Raw genomic sequence first — 17010 nt, forward strand, 5'->3', positions numbered from 1 at the left:
CCCACCCCACCCAGGTTTTCATGCCAGAATACCTAAATGTCTGGAAACCGCATACTTTTTGTTTATGAAAACTGGGAGGCTATTGTTTGAAGGGCTTTTTATTTTTTTGAGTAAAACTAATGTTAATGAGGAGGGGGAGTGATAGAAAGGCTTGGTGGGCACCTGGCAGCCAGCAAAGGTCAACCCACCACAACATATAACATGGGCTTTCCGTAAATGGGAGTACATCAAGTTAGGAATTACTTAGAAAAATTTATTACCAGATAGTAAAAGTTCAGAGAGGCTTTGTCTGGTTTGAGGTGCAATATGTAACTGTACTGATAGGAAAGGTAGAGGCCAGAATGTATTTAGTTTGCAAAAGGGAAGTTTACAACTGTTGTAGTTTTAGATGAACATAGGTACTTCTTTATCTTTAGCCAATATTCATCTAGGTTCTTTGTCTTTTGCTATATTTTAGCCATCTGATGCAACACCTTTGAAGACCAAAAAGAAAAATCTAGACTTTTACTCACCGACAACAGGAACACGCCAAATGAGTCCATTTTCATCTCCTATGAGTGGAGATGCACAAAATCTCAGAAATCGCCCATCAAATGGTTAGTTGAACATTCTGTCTTTCTTACTGCAACATTTTTGTGGTTATTGGCTTGATTTAGTAACATGTCTCTTGTGGTATGTTTGATTTCCTCTTAAAGAATTGTAATCTCTTTTGGAAAAGCTGATGTTGATTTTTAAAGCTTGAATCTTTTCAGTATAAATCTTGGGTGTGTTTATGAAACAACTCATTTATGAAACAATTTTTGCTTACTGTTGATCAATATTAAAAAGTTTGACTTTGGCTCAGCAAAAAAACCTGCACTGGCATTTTTGTCAATAATTCTATTTATTCCACTGGTTTGGCATGTTTATGCTAGCAATGTCCTTTGTTTGCTTTCTTTTTAAGTCCCGGCTTTCACTTGCAGAGCTTGTATGCGCTACTGACAGTGACTTTGTTCCTTGGATTATATGGAGAGATGTTCTGAGGTTGCTGTATGCTACTTCAGATTATTGCAAGGAAGTTCTGGTTTACTCTTGCAAGGCAGTGCCATCCATTGTTTATAATACACAGCTGAGATCTGTACTCTCTTGTGGTCAAGAGAACTGGAAAGAAAAGATGTGTGCAGTTGATGCATGTTTAATTTTGTGGCCTTTTGAGAACAATGTTGAGATTTGCAATGAAAGGCCTGGTATATGTACTTCCAGGTTTCTGGTGCTAAATTCTTGCGTGTGTGTGTATGCATACAGCATTTCTCAGCTCTGAGTCTTTCTCTATGAATATTGGAAGTTATGTAGATTTTATCAAATCAAAGCTAAAAGGCAAATTCAGTTAGTTAAACTCTTCTGCTTTGCATTCTTTTACATAATTTTTTACTATTGTTTTTCATAGTGAGGTACTTCAAGGCAATTTTTAGTTAATCTAACGTAACACTGAATGTCATTAGCTCTCAGAAAAAATGCCTTTTTATGATTATATTATTTCCAGTTCACTTTAGTATATATGTCCACTTAGTTACACAGTCACAGTTTTTGATGCAAACTATGACTGCTCAAGAAGTATATTTCCAGTAGACTAACCTGCTTTCATGGCTATATAGGTTGTGGTCTTTTTAAGCGTTAAGGAACCATTAGGTCACCTGGTGTGACTTTTTTATATTAAAAAAAACCAAAAAACAAAAAACAAAGGGACTTTCTTGTCATCTTTCCCATATAGACCCCAAGAGTTTTTATTTCCTTGCAATAGAACTCCTAGAATATGGTTAAGTCTTGATTTGAAGACTTCAAATTATTTGAAAAATAACAATAAAAATCCATCACTTCCCTTGTTAGCAAGCTCCATGTTCGATTACCTTTGCTATTAAAAAAAAAAAATTCTCCTGTCTGATTTTGAATTTGTCTGGCTTTGATTTTCAGCCATCAGTTCTTGTTATGCCTTTTTGTTGGGTTAAAGAGCTTTTTATGCCCCATATATTTTGGAATTTATGTGCAGTAATTGAGGCCTCACTAACATTCATGAATTATGATGAGTAGAAATATTCTGAGCAGGATAGAATAACCACTGTTTGAAATTTATCTAGATGTCTGCAGATTTTTGCACTAGCTGTTGCACCATATGCTCACATGATGGATCTGCAAAAGTGGATTTTTTGCTCTAGGAAAAAAGGGATTTTATTTTTTTAAAGGAATGTGATCAAGAAATTTTGGGATTCTGTCAAAGCTGGCTGACCAAAAAATGAAAATTACTGGAAGCCTTCAAGCTGAAAATACTACAATTGCTGAGCATTACATCCCTTTTCCTTATTAAAAATAGCAGAGTACTTGAGGAAGCATGGAAGTATCAGGTATTTTGGTGGCAGTATAGCTATGCATAGTTACAGGCCTGTGTGTAGAGATTTTGGGTTGGGTTGTTTTTTCCTAATTAGTAGTCATGCTAGGAAACTAAACAGAAGCACCTATATCCTAATTCTTTATCATACTGCCAGTCTTCATTATGACCTGGCTTTGTGTCCTCGTTACCTGTTTATCAAACAGTTTTAACACAGTTGAGTTTTTCATGTGCACTTGCTGCCAGTTGGAATATTCACAACTTTCCTACCAAGTTCTTGTTGATTCCACTTCTCCCCAGAACAGTTGTTCTTCTCTGCCAGTGCTATGCTTTTGAATTGGGCATTTACCCCTGGAACTAGTACAAAAATGATTGTTTCAACCATTGATACTCCAAGAAGCCTTTGGAGGAAGAATTATACTAATTTCTCCCCGTTCTTTCAGTGAGTGATAGCATGTCTCAACTAGTTGTGCAAACCTGGTATATTGAAAGGACCTGTATTTTAGAACACCCTTGCCTTCACAAAATTTAAGATATGTGCAGTTGATGCACATTTAATTTTGTGGCCTTTTGAGAACTATGTTGAGATTTGCAATGAAAGGCCTGGTTTATGTACTTCCCAGTTTGGGATTGAGGGAGTAAGCCTGTGTGTACCAGAAAGTAAGGATCTTTGCCACAGTGCCTACCCTGTCTTGTGAACAATTCCTCCTCTCAAAACTAATGGCTGCTTCTTGATTCCTAAAAGGATTATTATTTGGCATGGTGGGTATCTCCACACTTGCACTTAGTTCACATCCAGAAATCTTAAGTGACGTTTTATCAGGCCTTTAAAGTATATATACTTTAAAGTATAGATCCCCGCATTCTTAAAATACTATAAACAATTTGTCCTTGGGATTATTTTCCTCTTCAACGAAGTTGCTTAAAGCATTGTCTTAAGTATTCCCACAGATATCCCTGGCTACATGTTGAGTTTTCTCCTTGGAGTTCAAACCAATTTAGATAGCAATCTAACCCCTCTCTTTCCCAACTTTCTTCTTACCGTGAAAAGTAATTCTTCCAGTGAGCAGCGTTCTGACTTAGTTTGTTAGGGACCTTATGTCTTTGACATGTAAATTTATCTACTCTATTTTTCTATAGAGAGAAAGGTATTTTCAAAGTATTCCCAGGTTGGATTTCTATGGCAGTCTCTGCTTTCATCAGTAAGAAGGAAATTTTGTGTTTGTATGTATTAACTCCTACAGCAGTCTCAGGATTTGATGGTACTTCCTGGATGAAATGAAGAGCCTATGTGTCTTTTTTGGTTTGGTTTTTTTTTTTTTTCATCGTGGTAAATATGAATCTCTTCATCCTGTACAAAGGAACCTTTCAATGAGAAGAGTTGCTAATAGGTGTTCTCCGACAGAGCAGAGATATGGCTGTTGTTAGTGCAATCAATTGGTATGCCTGTACTGGCATCTGTCATGTCATGGAAAGGTCAGCTCATACCATACTTCAATTAATTGTTTTGTCATGATGTGGCATCCTACATTCTCACCCAGAATGGAGCAATAAGTATTCAGATTCAAGCAAAGTGACTGCATGTCATACCTAGCCACTGATGATCGCTGAATTAAGATTGTCTGTATCCTGAGGGAAGAATCAGATTAGAACAGTCTGTGTCCCCATTGACTACAGTCTGAAGCACTGGGAGCAGTAAGCTTTCTGTTAGTATTGCCACATCACAAAAGCAATTCTGAAAAAAACGTTCTACTTTTTTATATATAAATGCAGATTTTAATTTTGTGGTTGTCTGCAGAGTATGAAACTATACCTCAACCTGGCGATGTCCACCTGCACTTTAACACTTACCTTTGCAAAAAGCTTTTAAAGTTGTATATAATGATAGCAGTCAGATACAAAATTAAAAATTCTATGGCTCTTTAGATATGTTCTCTTGAATATCCCTCCAGGTTTTTAATTACCTGCTTTAATGGCCTCTTCAGTTTTAGTCAATGCCTTTTTGGTGACACAACACATGATAATACACAAATGTTTAAATCTACTACAAGTTTTAAAACTTTCAGCATATCTGCATTTGCATTACAAGCCTTTATCTCTTAGGTGAAAGAAAAAAGGGGGCAAAATGTCTTGTATTAAAATGCCTATATATTAGGATGTCAATGGGAAAGGTGAACATGTACAGTATTTCCATACTGATATTAAGTATGGACATAGGGGAACGTTCTTTTTGCCTATAAAAAGACTGATCACGTGATCATAGCTGACATTTAGATGGATAATTATTCAGTAATGTAGTACTAGCCATCTTTTTTCTTTTCTTTTCTTCCTGTGTTCATATAGCTACAAGATGGTGGTAGCTTATACCACAGGTTTCAGGTTGTCCTTTAAACCCACAATTTCTTTTCTCCTTCTGAAAAGACACTTAAAATGAAAGTGTCGTAGTGTTTTAAAGGATTACGCATATCACCTGTAAGTGAGGTGTTAGAGTATAATCAATACTGTTTTTCTGTGAACAATATGTAAGAAAACAACAGAATGAAAATTATTACAAAATTAATGCCGTTAGCCATGAAAGCTTATTTTGCATTGTGTGAAGTACACAAAGTTGCATGCATCTATCTCACTGAGGGGACAGATGGAAATTACTTATCAACATGACCTTCTTCTGAATAACAGTGTGGAAGAGTGCCTCAAAAAGGGCTAAATACTTACTTTTGAACAATCTTAGCATTCTGTAACATTTTTTTTAGGAGAAGACATGAACTGACCCAATTATAAGATAGTGTGTCTTTATGATGTTGTCCAGTGTATGTCCTATTGGGCTGCCTGATAATTCATGTATTGCATAACTACCCAAAATCTCACAACCCATTTATGACATAAATTTCTAAAATAACAGAATACTAAATCTTCACTAGTTTCTCGTCGTTGTTGGCTAACATATTTTTAAGAATTATTTTAAATGGATTTATTTTTATTCAAGTCACTCCAGGATTCTGCCATTCCATAGTACTGGTCTACAAGTTGTATCTGTTGTATCTGTGAGAATTGATGACTGATTTAAGTGCAAGTTCTATAAGTACTTAGATTTAAAATGAAATCTTTTGGGGTCTTAACCTTTAGCTACTGTAGTGGAACAGCTTAAACTTTTATAGCACCTTGTCGTTCTGAGGTATTTCTAGATGTTTTACAAAACATTAAAATTAAAAGTTAATTTATCCTTGAGTGCTGATACTTGTATGTAATAATTTAGTTCTAGCAAGAAGAAATCAAAGTGTTTAATGCTGAGTGTGGTCTCTCTTTTTTAGTCTGATGTCAGAAAGGAGATGTATTACAGTGAAATGTGGAATGCACCTCATTCCGGAGGATCAATGCATTTGTTAAGGCCACGGTAAAGACCTGTTGTAGTTTCCTCCTTTCACTTAAAGGTGAATTTCACCTTACAATAACAGCTGTTCAGTATGAAGCATTTGTAAGAACGTGTATGCATCTGTTGGAGGGACAGTAGATAAGAACTAATTTAAAACACCTTGTGAACTTCTTTGGCACCAGAAAAAAAGATCTTTCTTGGGTTTTGGATACATGAGTATAGTCTGATTGGCTACAAGTACAATGAACTCTAAAGCTGAATTACTGTTATGCAATTCTAAGTCACTAATTGTCAAATGCACTAATGAGCTCATTGTTTAAGGGGAAAACTGTCTTGAGAAAAAAAAGAATGAATGCATGATTATGCCTCTGCCCCTTTGTATGTATGCATACAACTCCACCATTTTGCCTTTAATGAGTATCAGATCCAAAAGAAATCCATTTCAATAGGAGAATAGAACTGTGTCCAAAAAAGGGAGCTTTTACATTGCAGTAGAAAATGAGAGACTGAGTGCGTGACTGATACTGTTGAGGGAGAAAATTCTTAACGTGGAAGTTACAAAAACCCCACATTATATAATGTCTTCAACTTCAGCCACAACTAAACAGAAATCATTTCTGCTATTCAGATGTGACCTCTTTATTACTGGAACCTAGACAGATACAACACTTGGTGTTGAAAGGTGACCATATAGGTTGTGTGGAGCACAATAACATGAATAGTTCTGGCCTCACTAGTTTCAGGAGGTTCACCAAAGGCTATTGTACTGTGGAATCCTATGCGACAGTATATACTATTTTTTAAGTATTAGTTAGGAGGGATGCAGTACTTTTTTCTGCTAGTACATCACCCTTCTGATATGCTAATTGGAGGGCAAGCAGAATTGACAAACTAATCTACTAACTTTAAAAACAATAGTAATTGATACACAAGATAAAATTTTAATCTGTTTTTATTTGAATATGGTTTCTGTCTGAATTATCTAGGTTGTGATAAGTTTTGTAAATAGATGGAAATTCAGAAAGTCTTTTGTGATCGGAGGTGTATTGTTATACATAATGATATACATAATGAGGCCTTTGTAAGTGGTTGTTGAACAATCTCAAATAGATAGCAGGCAGTGAGCCAAAGATATTATTTTAGTGCAGCACTTGCTTAATCTAATCAGTATCACTGAAAACATCCCCCTGTCCACCTGCTTTGGGAGAGCAGTGTGTGTTAGATGCTTGTCTCGAAATCTGGTCATTTAAGAATGCCCAACCTATGGTGACAGAAAGGCAGTCCACCAGTTTACCACCACCACATGTGAGCCTAGGTTTTATTAACAAATCCATGGGAATGGACTTTTGTGGTAATTTCCTATTCCTGTTTCCTCACAGAAATATGTGTCTGCTCAAAATATCAGTGCACTGAAATACAGAAATATGGCTCGCCATATGGAATAATGGCAACCAACATATGATTTATCATGCCCCATCATATGACGAGCTAGAATATTATATTGTCAATATAGCATGTCAGAGCCTTTGGAACTAATTTGCAGTATCTCTTTGTAGTTGTTTACAAGATGGAGTTGGGGACCAGGCACTTTTTATTAAAGGAAAATGGAGGTTTCATTGCTCAGTCATTACAGCATTTTCATTATAATGCTCTGTGCTAATATGCTGTATTTAGGCAGTTAATAGGATAAAAAGCTTCTGAGTAGAACACAGTAACTATGTGTCAGAATTATACTAACTTCCAGTGATTAATACTGTAGTCCCAAGGTTTCTACAAATACACATGTAATGTGAATTGATGAGAGGTCAAATTACAAAAGAGTAAATTATAGTGAACTTAGTGTGTTTCATTGCCAGGAAATCTGTCCTGCTTCATAAGTGAGTTTTGGTTTTTTTCTCTTCCTAAAAGATCATTGCACAGTCAGGGTTCATACTAACACCTTTTTCATGTGCTTCAAATATTTGATACCTTATTTTCATCTTTATTGTTTCTTTCCTTTCTTATAAACCTCCTAGGAGATGGAACTGAGCAGAATGCTTCAAAAAGCAGACTATCCAGAAGAGGGCAGCCTCAAACAGAGGAGAATGCGTAAGTGTATTAAGTGCGTTGTGGGTGCAGTGCTGTGATATTTACTTACAAAAGATTAGTATTTCATACAGAATTAAATCAATAGCGATTATTTTTTTAATACCTCCAGTTCCCCAGGATTGGATATTCAAAGGCACTGAATGGTCAGCTTACAGTTGTAGGTACAGATTAATGCAGGGTTTGCAATACAAACTGTCCAGCCAGTTCTCTTTCACTGGTAGTGTGGGGCATATGTCACTGCCAGTTACAGGAGTCACGCTAATAGTACTACATAATGAAATATGTAATTGAACTACTGAAAGGAAGGTATGTTTTGCCTTTCCAGACTATTCTGAAAGTGTACATTCCTTTACCTTATTTTTGGAAGCATTAACTGCCAAAGGTACAGGGCCAGTAATGCAGGACGCTTTTTGATTAAAAACCAGCCACAGATGGTCATGGTGAAACTTCGTATTTGCTTTGCAAAATCTTTTCAAATTCTTGTCTTTTCTGCCACAATCTTATTTTAAGCTATAACCTTCCTGACATTAATGGGTTTTGGGCAGTCCACAGTTAGTAAAGCACTTAAATAAACGTTTCAGGTGAAGTATCTGATAAACTGCTTTCCTAAGCTTGATAGATGTGAGGAAGAAGTGATAAAATGTATTAGAAGTAAGGCTGCTAGTGTCTCATGTTGTTAGTATTGCTTGATCTTTTCTGTTATGAAAAATGTATTTGTTTATAACATCGCCAAATCTTAGCTGAAAAGTGAACTAAACTTTTGTGTGCCAACAGTGAGGTGTCAGGCTAAATGTGTTATGTATTTCAGCCAAAACAAACACATCCATCCCTAAGAGTTAAAGGAAATATTTGTTTCATCTATGATAGAACTTGGTGAAAAAGCGGAAAGCTGTGAACCTCTGTAAGTTGGATAGTATCAGGGATGCCTTTCATCTTTATGGGAAGTTACCTAATTCGGACGCCTGAAAGTTATGAGGTTTTTTAATATGGAACTTGTGTATGCTCAGCAAAGCTACTTTGAGTTTAAGCTTTAGTCTAGCTAAAAATCTGAAAGTTTCCTTCCTCAATGAGCATGTTCATGCTTCTTGCTGCTAATACAATATTCTCCTAGATAGTCCCCCATCCATTTCCATCCTTTTTACTCAACTGAAATTGCATTCAAAAGAGACTCTTGTGATCTCTTATTAGCAAAAATTTTTAAAAAATTCTTTATTATCATTCTTCAACACTGTCTACATTTTTGTTCTTGAAATCTTATTATCCTATTGTGTTGTCCTGCTTTTTTGGTTGATGCTTCAACTTGTCCTCTGGTGGAATCTTGACATAGATCTTTGACATCTATCTGAGAAAGTCTAATTCACAGCTCAGCATCAACACGGCTATACCACATCTCCTCTTCTCTCCTCTAGAGCATTATATTTTTTTTTTTATCATTCTGTGTAATGTCACTGTCCTGTATTTCATTCAGGCCCGGTGCCTCTGCATCCAATTAAAATTGTTATGTAAATTCTCCTGTCTGTAGGTCTGGCACGCTTTCTGTCCAAAATCTGGCACGCTTTCTGTCCAAAATCTGAGGTGCGTTTCCTATTACCCCAGTTTGTCACTAAGAGCTCACCTCTCAGTGTAATGCAAACCTCCATTGCCTACATACTCCTTTGTTGTCCGGCTTCTTTGTACTTTCCTTGTGTTCCTGCTTCCGACAACAGGTCATACTGTAAGTCCTGTTGATATGGAAGGCAGAGTGCAACTGCTGTGCTGCAGCTTGTGTCACTGGAAGAAGTATCACCATGCTAGTGCAGTATTCATGCAAGCTAGTTAAACAACTTTAAAGAGTTGGTGTTTTGTACTTTAGTGGGTTTCTTTCATCATATGCTTAAGTATATGTTGATTCTGTTACTCTGCTTCTGTATTCTGTTGCGTGTATTAAATATTCGTGTCACAGTTGTACCTGGTGTTCCAGATGAAAATTCCCTTCAGGCTAGATATTTTATGCATGCATTTCTTGTTTTACTAACAAATAATATTTGTGACATTTACTCAACTAAATATTATGTTTCTTACTTTTGAAGTTGTAGCTCTTCCTTTTGATTATTGCACTTGAACTCTCAATGTGTTTGCTGGGTTTCTTTCTTGTAATGGATTTCCCCCACCATTAGCTTGAAATTTCTTTGCTGTAGGACAGTAAGTATCTTCTAAGTGATGGAGGTTAGCAGGTAGTAGACTTGTTTGGATGGCATGTTAGATCATAAAAAGTAAAATCTTACAGTTATACCAGTGGAAAGCTGTAAACTGATTAATTGGGGTTTTTTTGTGGTTCAGTAAATCCCTTGGTCAACACATATAGACTTGTTTCTTAGTGGTAGTAACCTGAATTGCAGAACAACTTGAGTAATCATAGTCTTCATTGATCTGTAAATGTTTGCATTCACTAACTCAGTATGTTTTTAAAAAAATTGCAAGATTTTCAGAAGACTAGCAGTCAGTGCCATGCCAGTAAAACACATTTATAAACTAACACCTACACAGTAATATTTATGTGAACTTCCACACGTTTTGTTTTTACAGGTGGAAAATATATTGTACAATACACTGACATTAGCATTTTTTTTTCTGCATAGCCTTCTGTTGCCATGTTGAAATGCAACAGTGATAAGTTTTTCCCATACAGTAGTTCTCTTCCTAAATTTGGGGTTTCTTATAAAGGCAATTTTCCCTTCTGTGGAAGGAAGCAGTAAATAGGTTATTTCTCTGTTGTCTCCATTTGATTTGCATGTTTAATTGCTTCAAAGAGAAAATAGCCTAAACATTCATTTGCAGGATTTTTTTTCAATACATATTCAGTGCAAATCCTTAGTCATGCATTAAAGTCTGCCATTTAGATCTAATCTGATTGGATGTTATTGTAGTTTTTATTGCAAAACCCCTTAAACTCTGAAAGCTGACCGTCTTTACACTGGTAGTAAAATGTATTTCTGACTTAAAAGGGGAGTCAGTACAACAAAGCTGAACAAATAAGATCATGCGATGGTGTCTCTATTGGGCTCACTTTTAATTTCTCCTGTTTCCTATGGCTACAAGCAGTGTCATACAGTCTTACAGCCCGTGGGTTTGGGGAGCTCATCCTCTTGATTAAATTCCTGCTCTTAGGAACAAATGGGTTAAATTCCTGTTTTTAACATCGTCTTCCTGCATGATCATAAGAAAATCCTCTAATATTGCTGAACCCAAGTTCCTATCGTTAAAATTAGGATATATATATTTTTGGCAGTTTGCATATAAATCCTAACCAAAGGTAAGTTATATTCGGTGTTATATGACACAATCAGGTTGCACAGGCCATCTGTTCACAGCTTATCTAGATCCATACTGATTACAATGTGAAGAAACTCTGGGAAACATTGTAAACACTGATTTTCAGCAAGTGGGGATGTGGCTAACTGAAATTGTTTTATTTTAACTTTTTATGCAGGTTCATGGAACTGCAGTCCAAAGTGAAAAGTTCATTGGTTAGAATTATGAAAATAAGAGCAAATCTGACAAGTCTGCAGGTCTGATTTACACTGACTTATTTTTTTAATCTACTTTTAATATAGGATTTGAAATAAAAAATAAAATCTTATATGCAACATTTGAGTTGTAAGAAATAGGCAAGCAAATAAAATACTTGAAACCAAGCAGGTTTGACTTGGAAATCCAGAAAATAAATTAAAAAAAAAAAATCCCAGAATTTAGTAGAATTTTTTTTAAACTAGAGGAGTTGCTTTTCCAAGTACACCATTTTTAATTTGTATCACTCCTCATTTTGTACACAAATAAAAGCATAAGAAGTAGTTATCAACTATTATTTGTAACTTGAAGTATGACTCATTACTGCATAGATTTTTATGTCCATGAAGTTTAAATATCCCTTTGCATTGAAGTGATTGTACTATTTAATTTACCACGAATGTGTCATCATTTATTAGTCTGTTTAATACATGCTAAAATGCAAATCACTTTTCTGGTTTATTTACATTTTGTTTCCTGAATAAATTTAGCACCAGGTTCGTTGCTGTATATCAATATCTGAGAAATAATTCAGTGTACTTGAAGTATTGCATTGATTTATTTTACCTGCATATGTGGTCTGACAATATTTTATTTACAAAAAAGACTGGTACTAACTTAAAATATTTTAATTGAAAAGTTCATTTAGAAAACGCTATTGAAAAATCCTTTATATTTCTCCTGAGTTTGATAGTGTATGGTTTTAGGTCTACTGTGAGACACTGAGGAGTGTGTTCAATAGAATCTTAAATGCTTGTAGATTTCCATTTTGCTAAGATATTATAGCAAGCTTGTACATGCGCCAAGATCGCTTTTCTGGGGATCAAGTGTTAATCTGTTTAAACAGCTGAAGACTTACAAATGAAGCGTAAATAACAGGAGATTTTTAAGTAACACTTTAAAAGGCACCTGAATGCCATTTTCAAAAGTACCATATGTTCTTACACCCTTAAACTTTCTAGTCCCGTTGACTTTCTGTGACATGGAGTCTCATGCATCATTTAGAGCTTATGAAAAATTTCCAAAAGTTCTTTCTTTGAGATGTTTTTAATAAGCTGTAGACGCCTAAGTAGGTAGTTTGGGAATGAGATTTAACAATGTCTTTAATTACGTTTTTTTTCCAGGCCTTAGAGGGCAGTAGAGAGCTTGAAAATATTATTGGTGTCTCAGACTCGCCTTGCATCTTGAGTGCTGAAGTGCAGAAAACCCAATTGCTAAGTAAGGAGGATTTTCAATAATATTTATCCCCTTTATACCAATTTAACAATGATCACTCCAAACGTTTCTTAGAGTCATACCCCACTCTGTTTTACAACAGAGTGTTATACCCCAGGACTCTGACGTGTGAGTTCTTTTGGTCAGGACAAATGCACCTTGAATGTCCTTGTGCATCCAGCCAGGGACATAAAAGAAAGGCAGCCCCAATGGTCCACTCTTCTAACTCACAGTCACAGATGGGGAGGAAAAACTTGCAAGAGCAACACCTTTTCTCATGTAAATAGTTAGATACTTAGTGGGTAGTTAGCTAGTGATTAGGCTAAGTGTTTGCACTTTGATTGCATTGCCTTTCTTCTCTTTTTGCAAGGAAGTTGTTTTGTTTGTTTGCCTGTTAGGAGGATTAGGCTGAATGTAGGTTTCCAGTCTTTAAAAATTGCTATTCATGTGTCTTTAAATGATGGACATACCAGATGCTTATTGTGTTGGGATAAGGGCACTTTAGAGATGGTGCATCTGTAACACCTTTGCAAAGGAACCTAGAAAGCCAAAGATTTTCATTTTTATATGTCCATTTTTAGGAAACTTTTTATCTTTACTCCAAGTCAGACGTTCTTGGGACATGTGAAACCTCAGCAGCGAAAAGTGCATTCATACTTGTCTTCCCACCTGCCTCTGCAACTAGACAGGGAGTATGTGATGGGGAAATACTCTAATGCAAAAAACTTGAGTTATGGATAATAGCAGGGGAAAAAAGAAAACTATTTGCTTTCAGGGAGAAGAAATAAAGATTTCCCTTACCAAGTCCTTTAAAAGTTAAGTGGTGAAAGGTAGCTGTAGGTACCAAGGGGGCCCCAATCTTTATGCTTCAGAACAGTTTGTTCATTTGTTTTCACAATAGCAACATCTTTTATCTGTACCCACATGGCATGTTTGTGGTGTAAGTGTGTATCTAAGACTGCATCTACCTACCACTACTTCTCCTCAAAGGTTTGCATATATAACATTGTTCTTGTAGACTTTTCATACCAACCCCTGATAATCTAGTTTCCAGCTGACCAGGGAATATGAATAATATATGCATATGCATAACCCCTGTGTCCAGTCTTTGGACAAGCATGCAAAGAACATAAAACTATTTCTTAACCTGCAGCAAATGTGACGTTTTGCTGGTGTACATTATTCTACAACCTGTCTGGTTGCTCTGTTTTCTGCAGAGTGTAAAAACACTGGAACTAGCTACAGGAGAACAAAACCTAGGGTCACTGGGACTGCTACTTTGTTCACAGTTGGAAACAGGTGGACAGTAAAGCCAAGGTGCTAGAGAATTTTTCTTACCAAGGAGCACTGTGACTCTTCTAATGCATTAGGTGCATGTGCCCCAGCAGTGGAATTTATGCACCACGCAGTTCCAGCAGCTACCGTTGTTTAAATTACCATTTGTTTCCTGACTTGTATTCCAATGCTCATTCAGTTTTCATTTTGCATGTGTATACACTGTACTGGTTCCCACTGTAATGCATATAACCAGATGTTTTCTTATACGAAATGAAGTTTTCTGAAAATAGTCTGTGTTTACATTATTGCCCTACACTGTGGATAGGGCAGTAAGACTGCACAAATGAGATGTCAGACCTATTGTTGACATTTTCTGTTACGTCCACTCTTCCTGTTAGCTTCTTGTTGCTTTCAAAATGGGAAAGAAATCATCTTTTCCCTCCATCTCTGAATTGGGAACAAAGCACCATGTCAGCACTCAAAGGCAAAAGTGGGGCCAAAAATGTCGTACAAGGCTTGTAAGCACAACTTCTCAAAATTCTGTTAATTTTGAAAATGTTTTGTTAATTTTTTTTGACCATAATACATAAATGGGGGGGGGGGGGGGTGTCATCTCTTGAAGAAAAATACGAATGCTTTGAAAGTGGAAAAGGAGCCATAGGTATTATTTTCTTTGAAATCTCTGGGGCAACATTTATTGATTTCAGATTTATTTATTTGACTAGTGAGTCAAGCAGAAGAACTGCAGCTGTTTAAAAGAAACCACAGAGAACTTCCTGCCCGAGGTAAGAAACTTTTTATAACTCCTGTGTAACATATGTTTTGCTGATTCCTTTTAGTTGCTTTCTTCTTAGTTCTTTCCACTTGAAATAAGTTGGGTAACCTTTAGTATGTGAAAATTATGATAATCAAATGTTTTTTAGAATGTGTTTCTTCTAAACATGCAGGCTAGCCTAAACTTTTGAACTACTCGCATATAAATTTCATCTTTTCAGCTATGTTCATTGTATTGGGTATTTCTCCATAAAACTGTGCAAGGAGAAGAAATGATTAATGGTCTTGCACTTGAGGCATGGTCTAGAAATAAGTGCAGACAGGTCCTAGAGACTTTACATACCTTTTATGTATATCAGTTATCCTTGTTCTTCCTCTCTCTCCTCCCCCCCTGCACTTTCAGTGTGTAAGCCAAGTAGCATACAGTCTTTGCAGCAAAACCTTTTTCACCTTATATGTATTGTGAGGTATTTAGCACACTCCAGGGGACTGTGAAATCCTAACTATTAGGTTTCTTCATAACTAGTGCTGTGAAAATATTTGAAGTTGGTGGCATTTAATTTAGTATGGCCCACATAGCCACTTTAGTGCCTTGTCTAGCTGGGAAGGTGGCAGGGGGATACACGCAAGATTTATTTTTTTCTCTCACACCCTGTAAAATCAACAAACATTCACTACTGATATTCTGATATTTCTGTTATCTTCATGCATTCTATCTTAAAATAGAGCAAAATCAGAATCAAAATTGGTGATGGCATCTCTACTGCTTTGTCTGCCAGATGTCCCAACCAGCAGGACTGCTTCCTATCACAAGCAGCCCCTTTGATTTTGGTTGTATCTGCTCTTCCACAGGCCTAAGTTCTTTCTGCTGTGGGGAATTCTCTTAAAAGAAAGAAAATTGATCAAACTTAAGTTTCCTCAGCTCCAGCAGGTTACTGCCAAATGAAAAGGAGTGACATCACTTTTTAAGGAATTTGGCTTATTTGTGCAATCTGCTATTTCTGATTTACAGCTCCCTATGTCCTTCTGTTCAAATGATCACAGTATCTATCTGGCACTGATGATGGTGAATGCTATGGGCCATTGCAGATTTAAACAGTCATTGCTTCCTTTGTGCACTCCTTTTTAATGGTCACCAAGATACACATTTATAGTTCTACCTTTGCTCTAGAAACTAGCCCCTAATGCTAAACATACATCCAGTCTCTTTAGATGAGAAATGAGATATTTTGTGAAAGTAGGATGGAAAATAGAATAATGAGTTTAAGTTGAACGATTTTGATGAAGTTTCAGTGTCAATTTTGCTTTAATAAAGAATAAATTCAATTTTGCAGTCTTGAAAGTACAGTAGTAGGAGAGGTGAAGAGTATGTCATGAAAGAAAAACATTTGGAGATGTTTTACTTTGCCTTTTAGTTTTGGATGTGGTTTTTTGCAATTATTTTTAATTAGTTATGCTCAAGACTTAAAACTTATGACTGTTCTGTGCCTTGATACAAATGGAATGTCACATTATCATCACATGGTGAGGCATGAAATTTATTTACTTTCCATAAACAATCTCTACTTAAAACAACTTAATACAAAACATTCCTTGCTTAATGGGCAGCATTATGTAGGACTCAATATATAATTTTGTGTGACCAGCATAAAAAATGGCATCATTGTTTGTCCATGACTAGCATTTACAGTAAACAAAATGTTTTTGAATAGAATGTAAGCAAACTGTAAAGCAGCTGCCAAGAGATGAAATCTAGTCCGTATGTTGCAGTCCAAAACATGCTTTATGTGTGTTGAGAATAAATGTGTAGGTTGCGATATGCGTATTTTAAAGGAAAATTTAATAGGTTCAGAGTTTCAACAAGTGAAGATAACATTCTAAACAAGAAAGCTACTTTAAGCTGGTTGTTACAAATTATACTAATACTTTGCTTCCCAAAAATAAAAACACTGACATAAATCGTGTCCATGACTCCGTCTGCTGTCCAAGTGAGAAACAAGAGAGTGTTACAGAAGATCAAATACTTGCAGTGTTAAGGAAAACTATTTTCAGACTCTGTCTTGTAATGAAATAAAAAATGCGTTCTTTTCTGTGTTGTTGCTCATCCCGGCCAAGCCCATGGGCAAATATGATCACCCCTGTTAAGTTTAGTTCTAAACATTCCTAACTTTCATATTGTTTTTAATACAAGTGACTGGAGTTTACACTCTTTGCAACAGTAGGGGTAGCTTTCCAAGAGACTAGATCAGGGTTAACTAGATGGATTTTCATTTAACACTACTTCAAATTACTAATGAAAGCAAAGCTGGAGAGATTAGGGACCCAGTAATACTTTGTAATACTGAGTTCCCACTCGCCAATCCAGTTTTTTTGA

General features: G+C 36.1%; 1 protein-coding gene across 1 annotated transcript in view; it reads left to right on the forward strand.

The window, feature by feature from the left end:
- ITGB3BP (integrin subunit beta 3 binding protein) overlaps positions 1 to 17010 on the forward strand; it is a 32104-nt gene that overhangs the window by 9197 nt on the left and 5897 nt on the right. Inside the window, exons 3-7 of the mRNA XM_075711217.1 lie at positions 458 to 596; positions 7751 to 7823; positions 11293 to 11371; positions 12494 to 12587; positions 14588 to 14647. Coding sequence (XP_075567332.1) covers positions 458 to 596; positions 7751 to 7823; positions 11293 to 11371; positions 12494 to 12587; positions 14588 to 14647 — 445 coding nt within the window. The remainder of the gene's footprint in view (positions 1 to 457; positions 597 to 7750; positions 7824 to 11292; positions 11372 to 12493; positions 12588 to 14587; positions 14648 to 17010) is intronic.

Source organism: Pelecanus crispus, chromosome 5 (assembly GCF_030463565.1).
Source record: "Pelecanus crispus isolate bPelCri1 chromosome 5, bPelCri1.pri, whole genome shotgun sequence".
In the NCBI taxonomy this organism is placed as follows: Eukaryota; Metazoa; Chordata; class Aves; order Pelecaniformes; family Pelecanidae; genus Pelecanus; species Pelecanus crispus.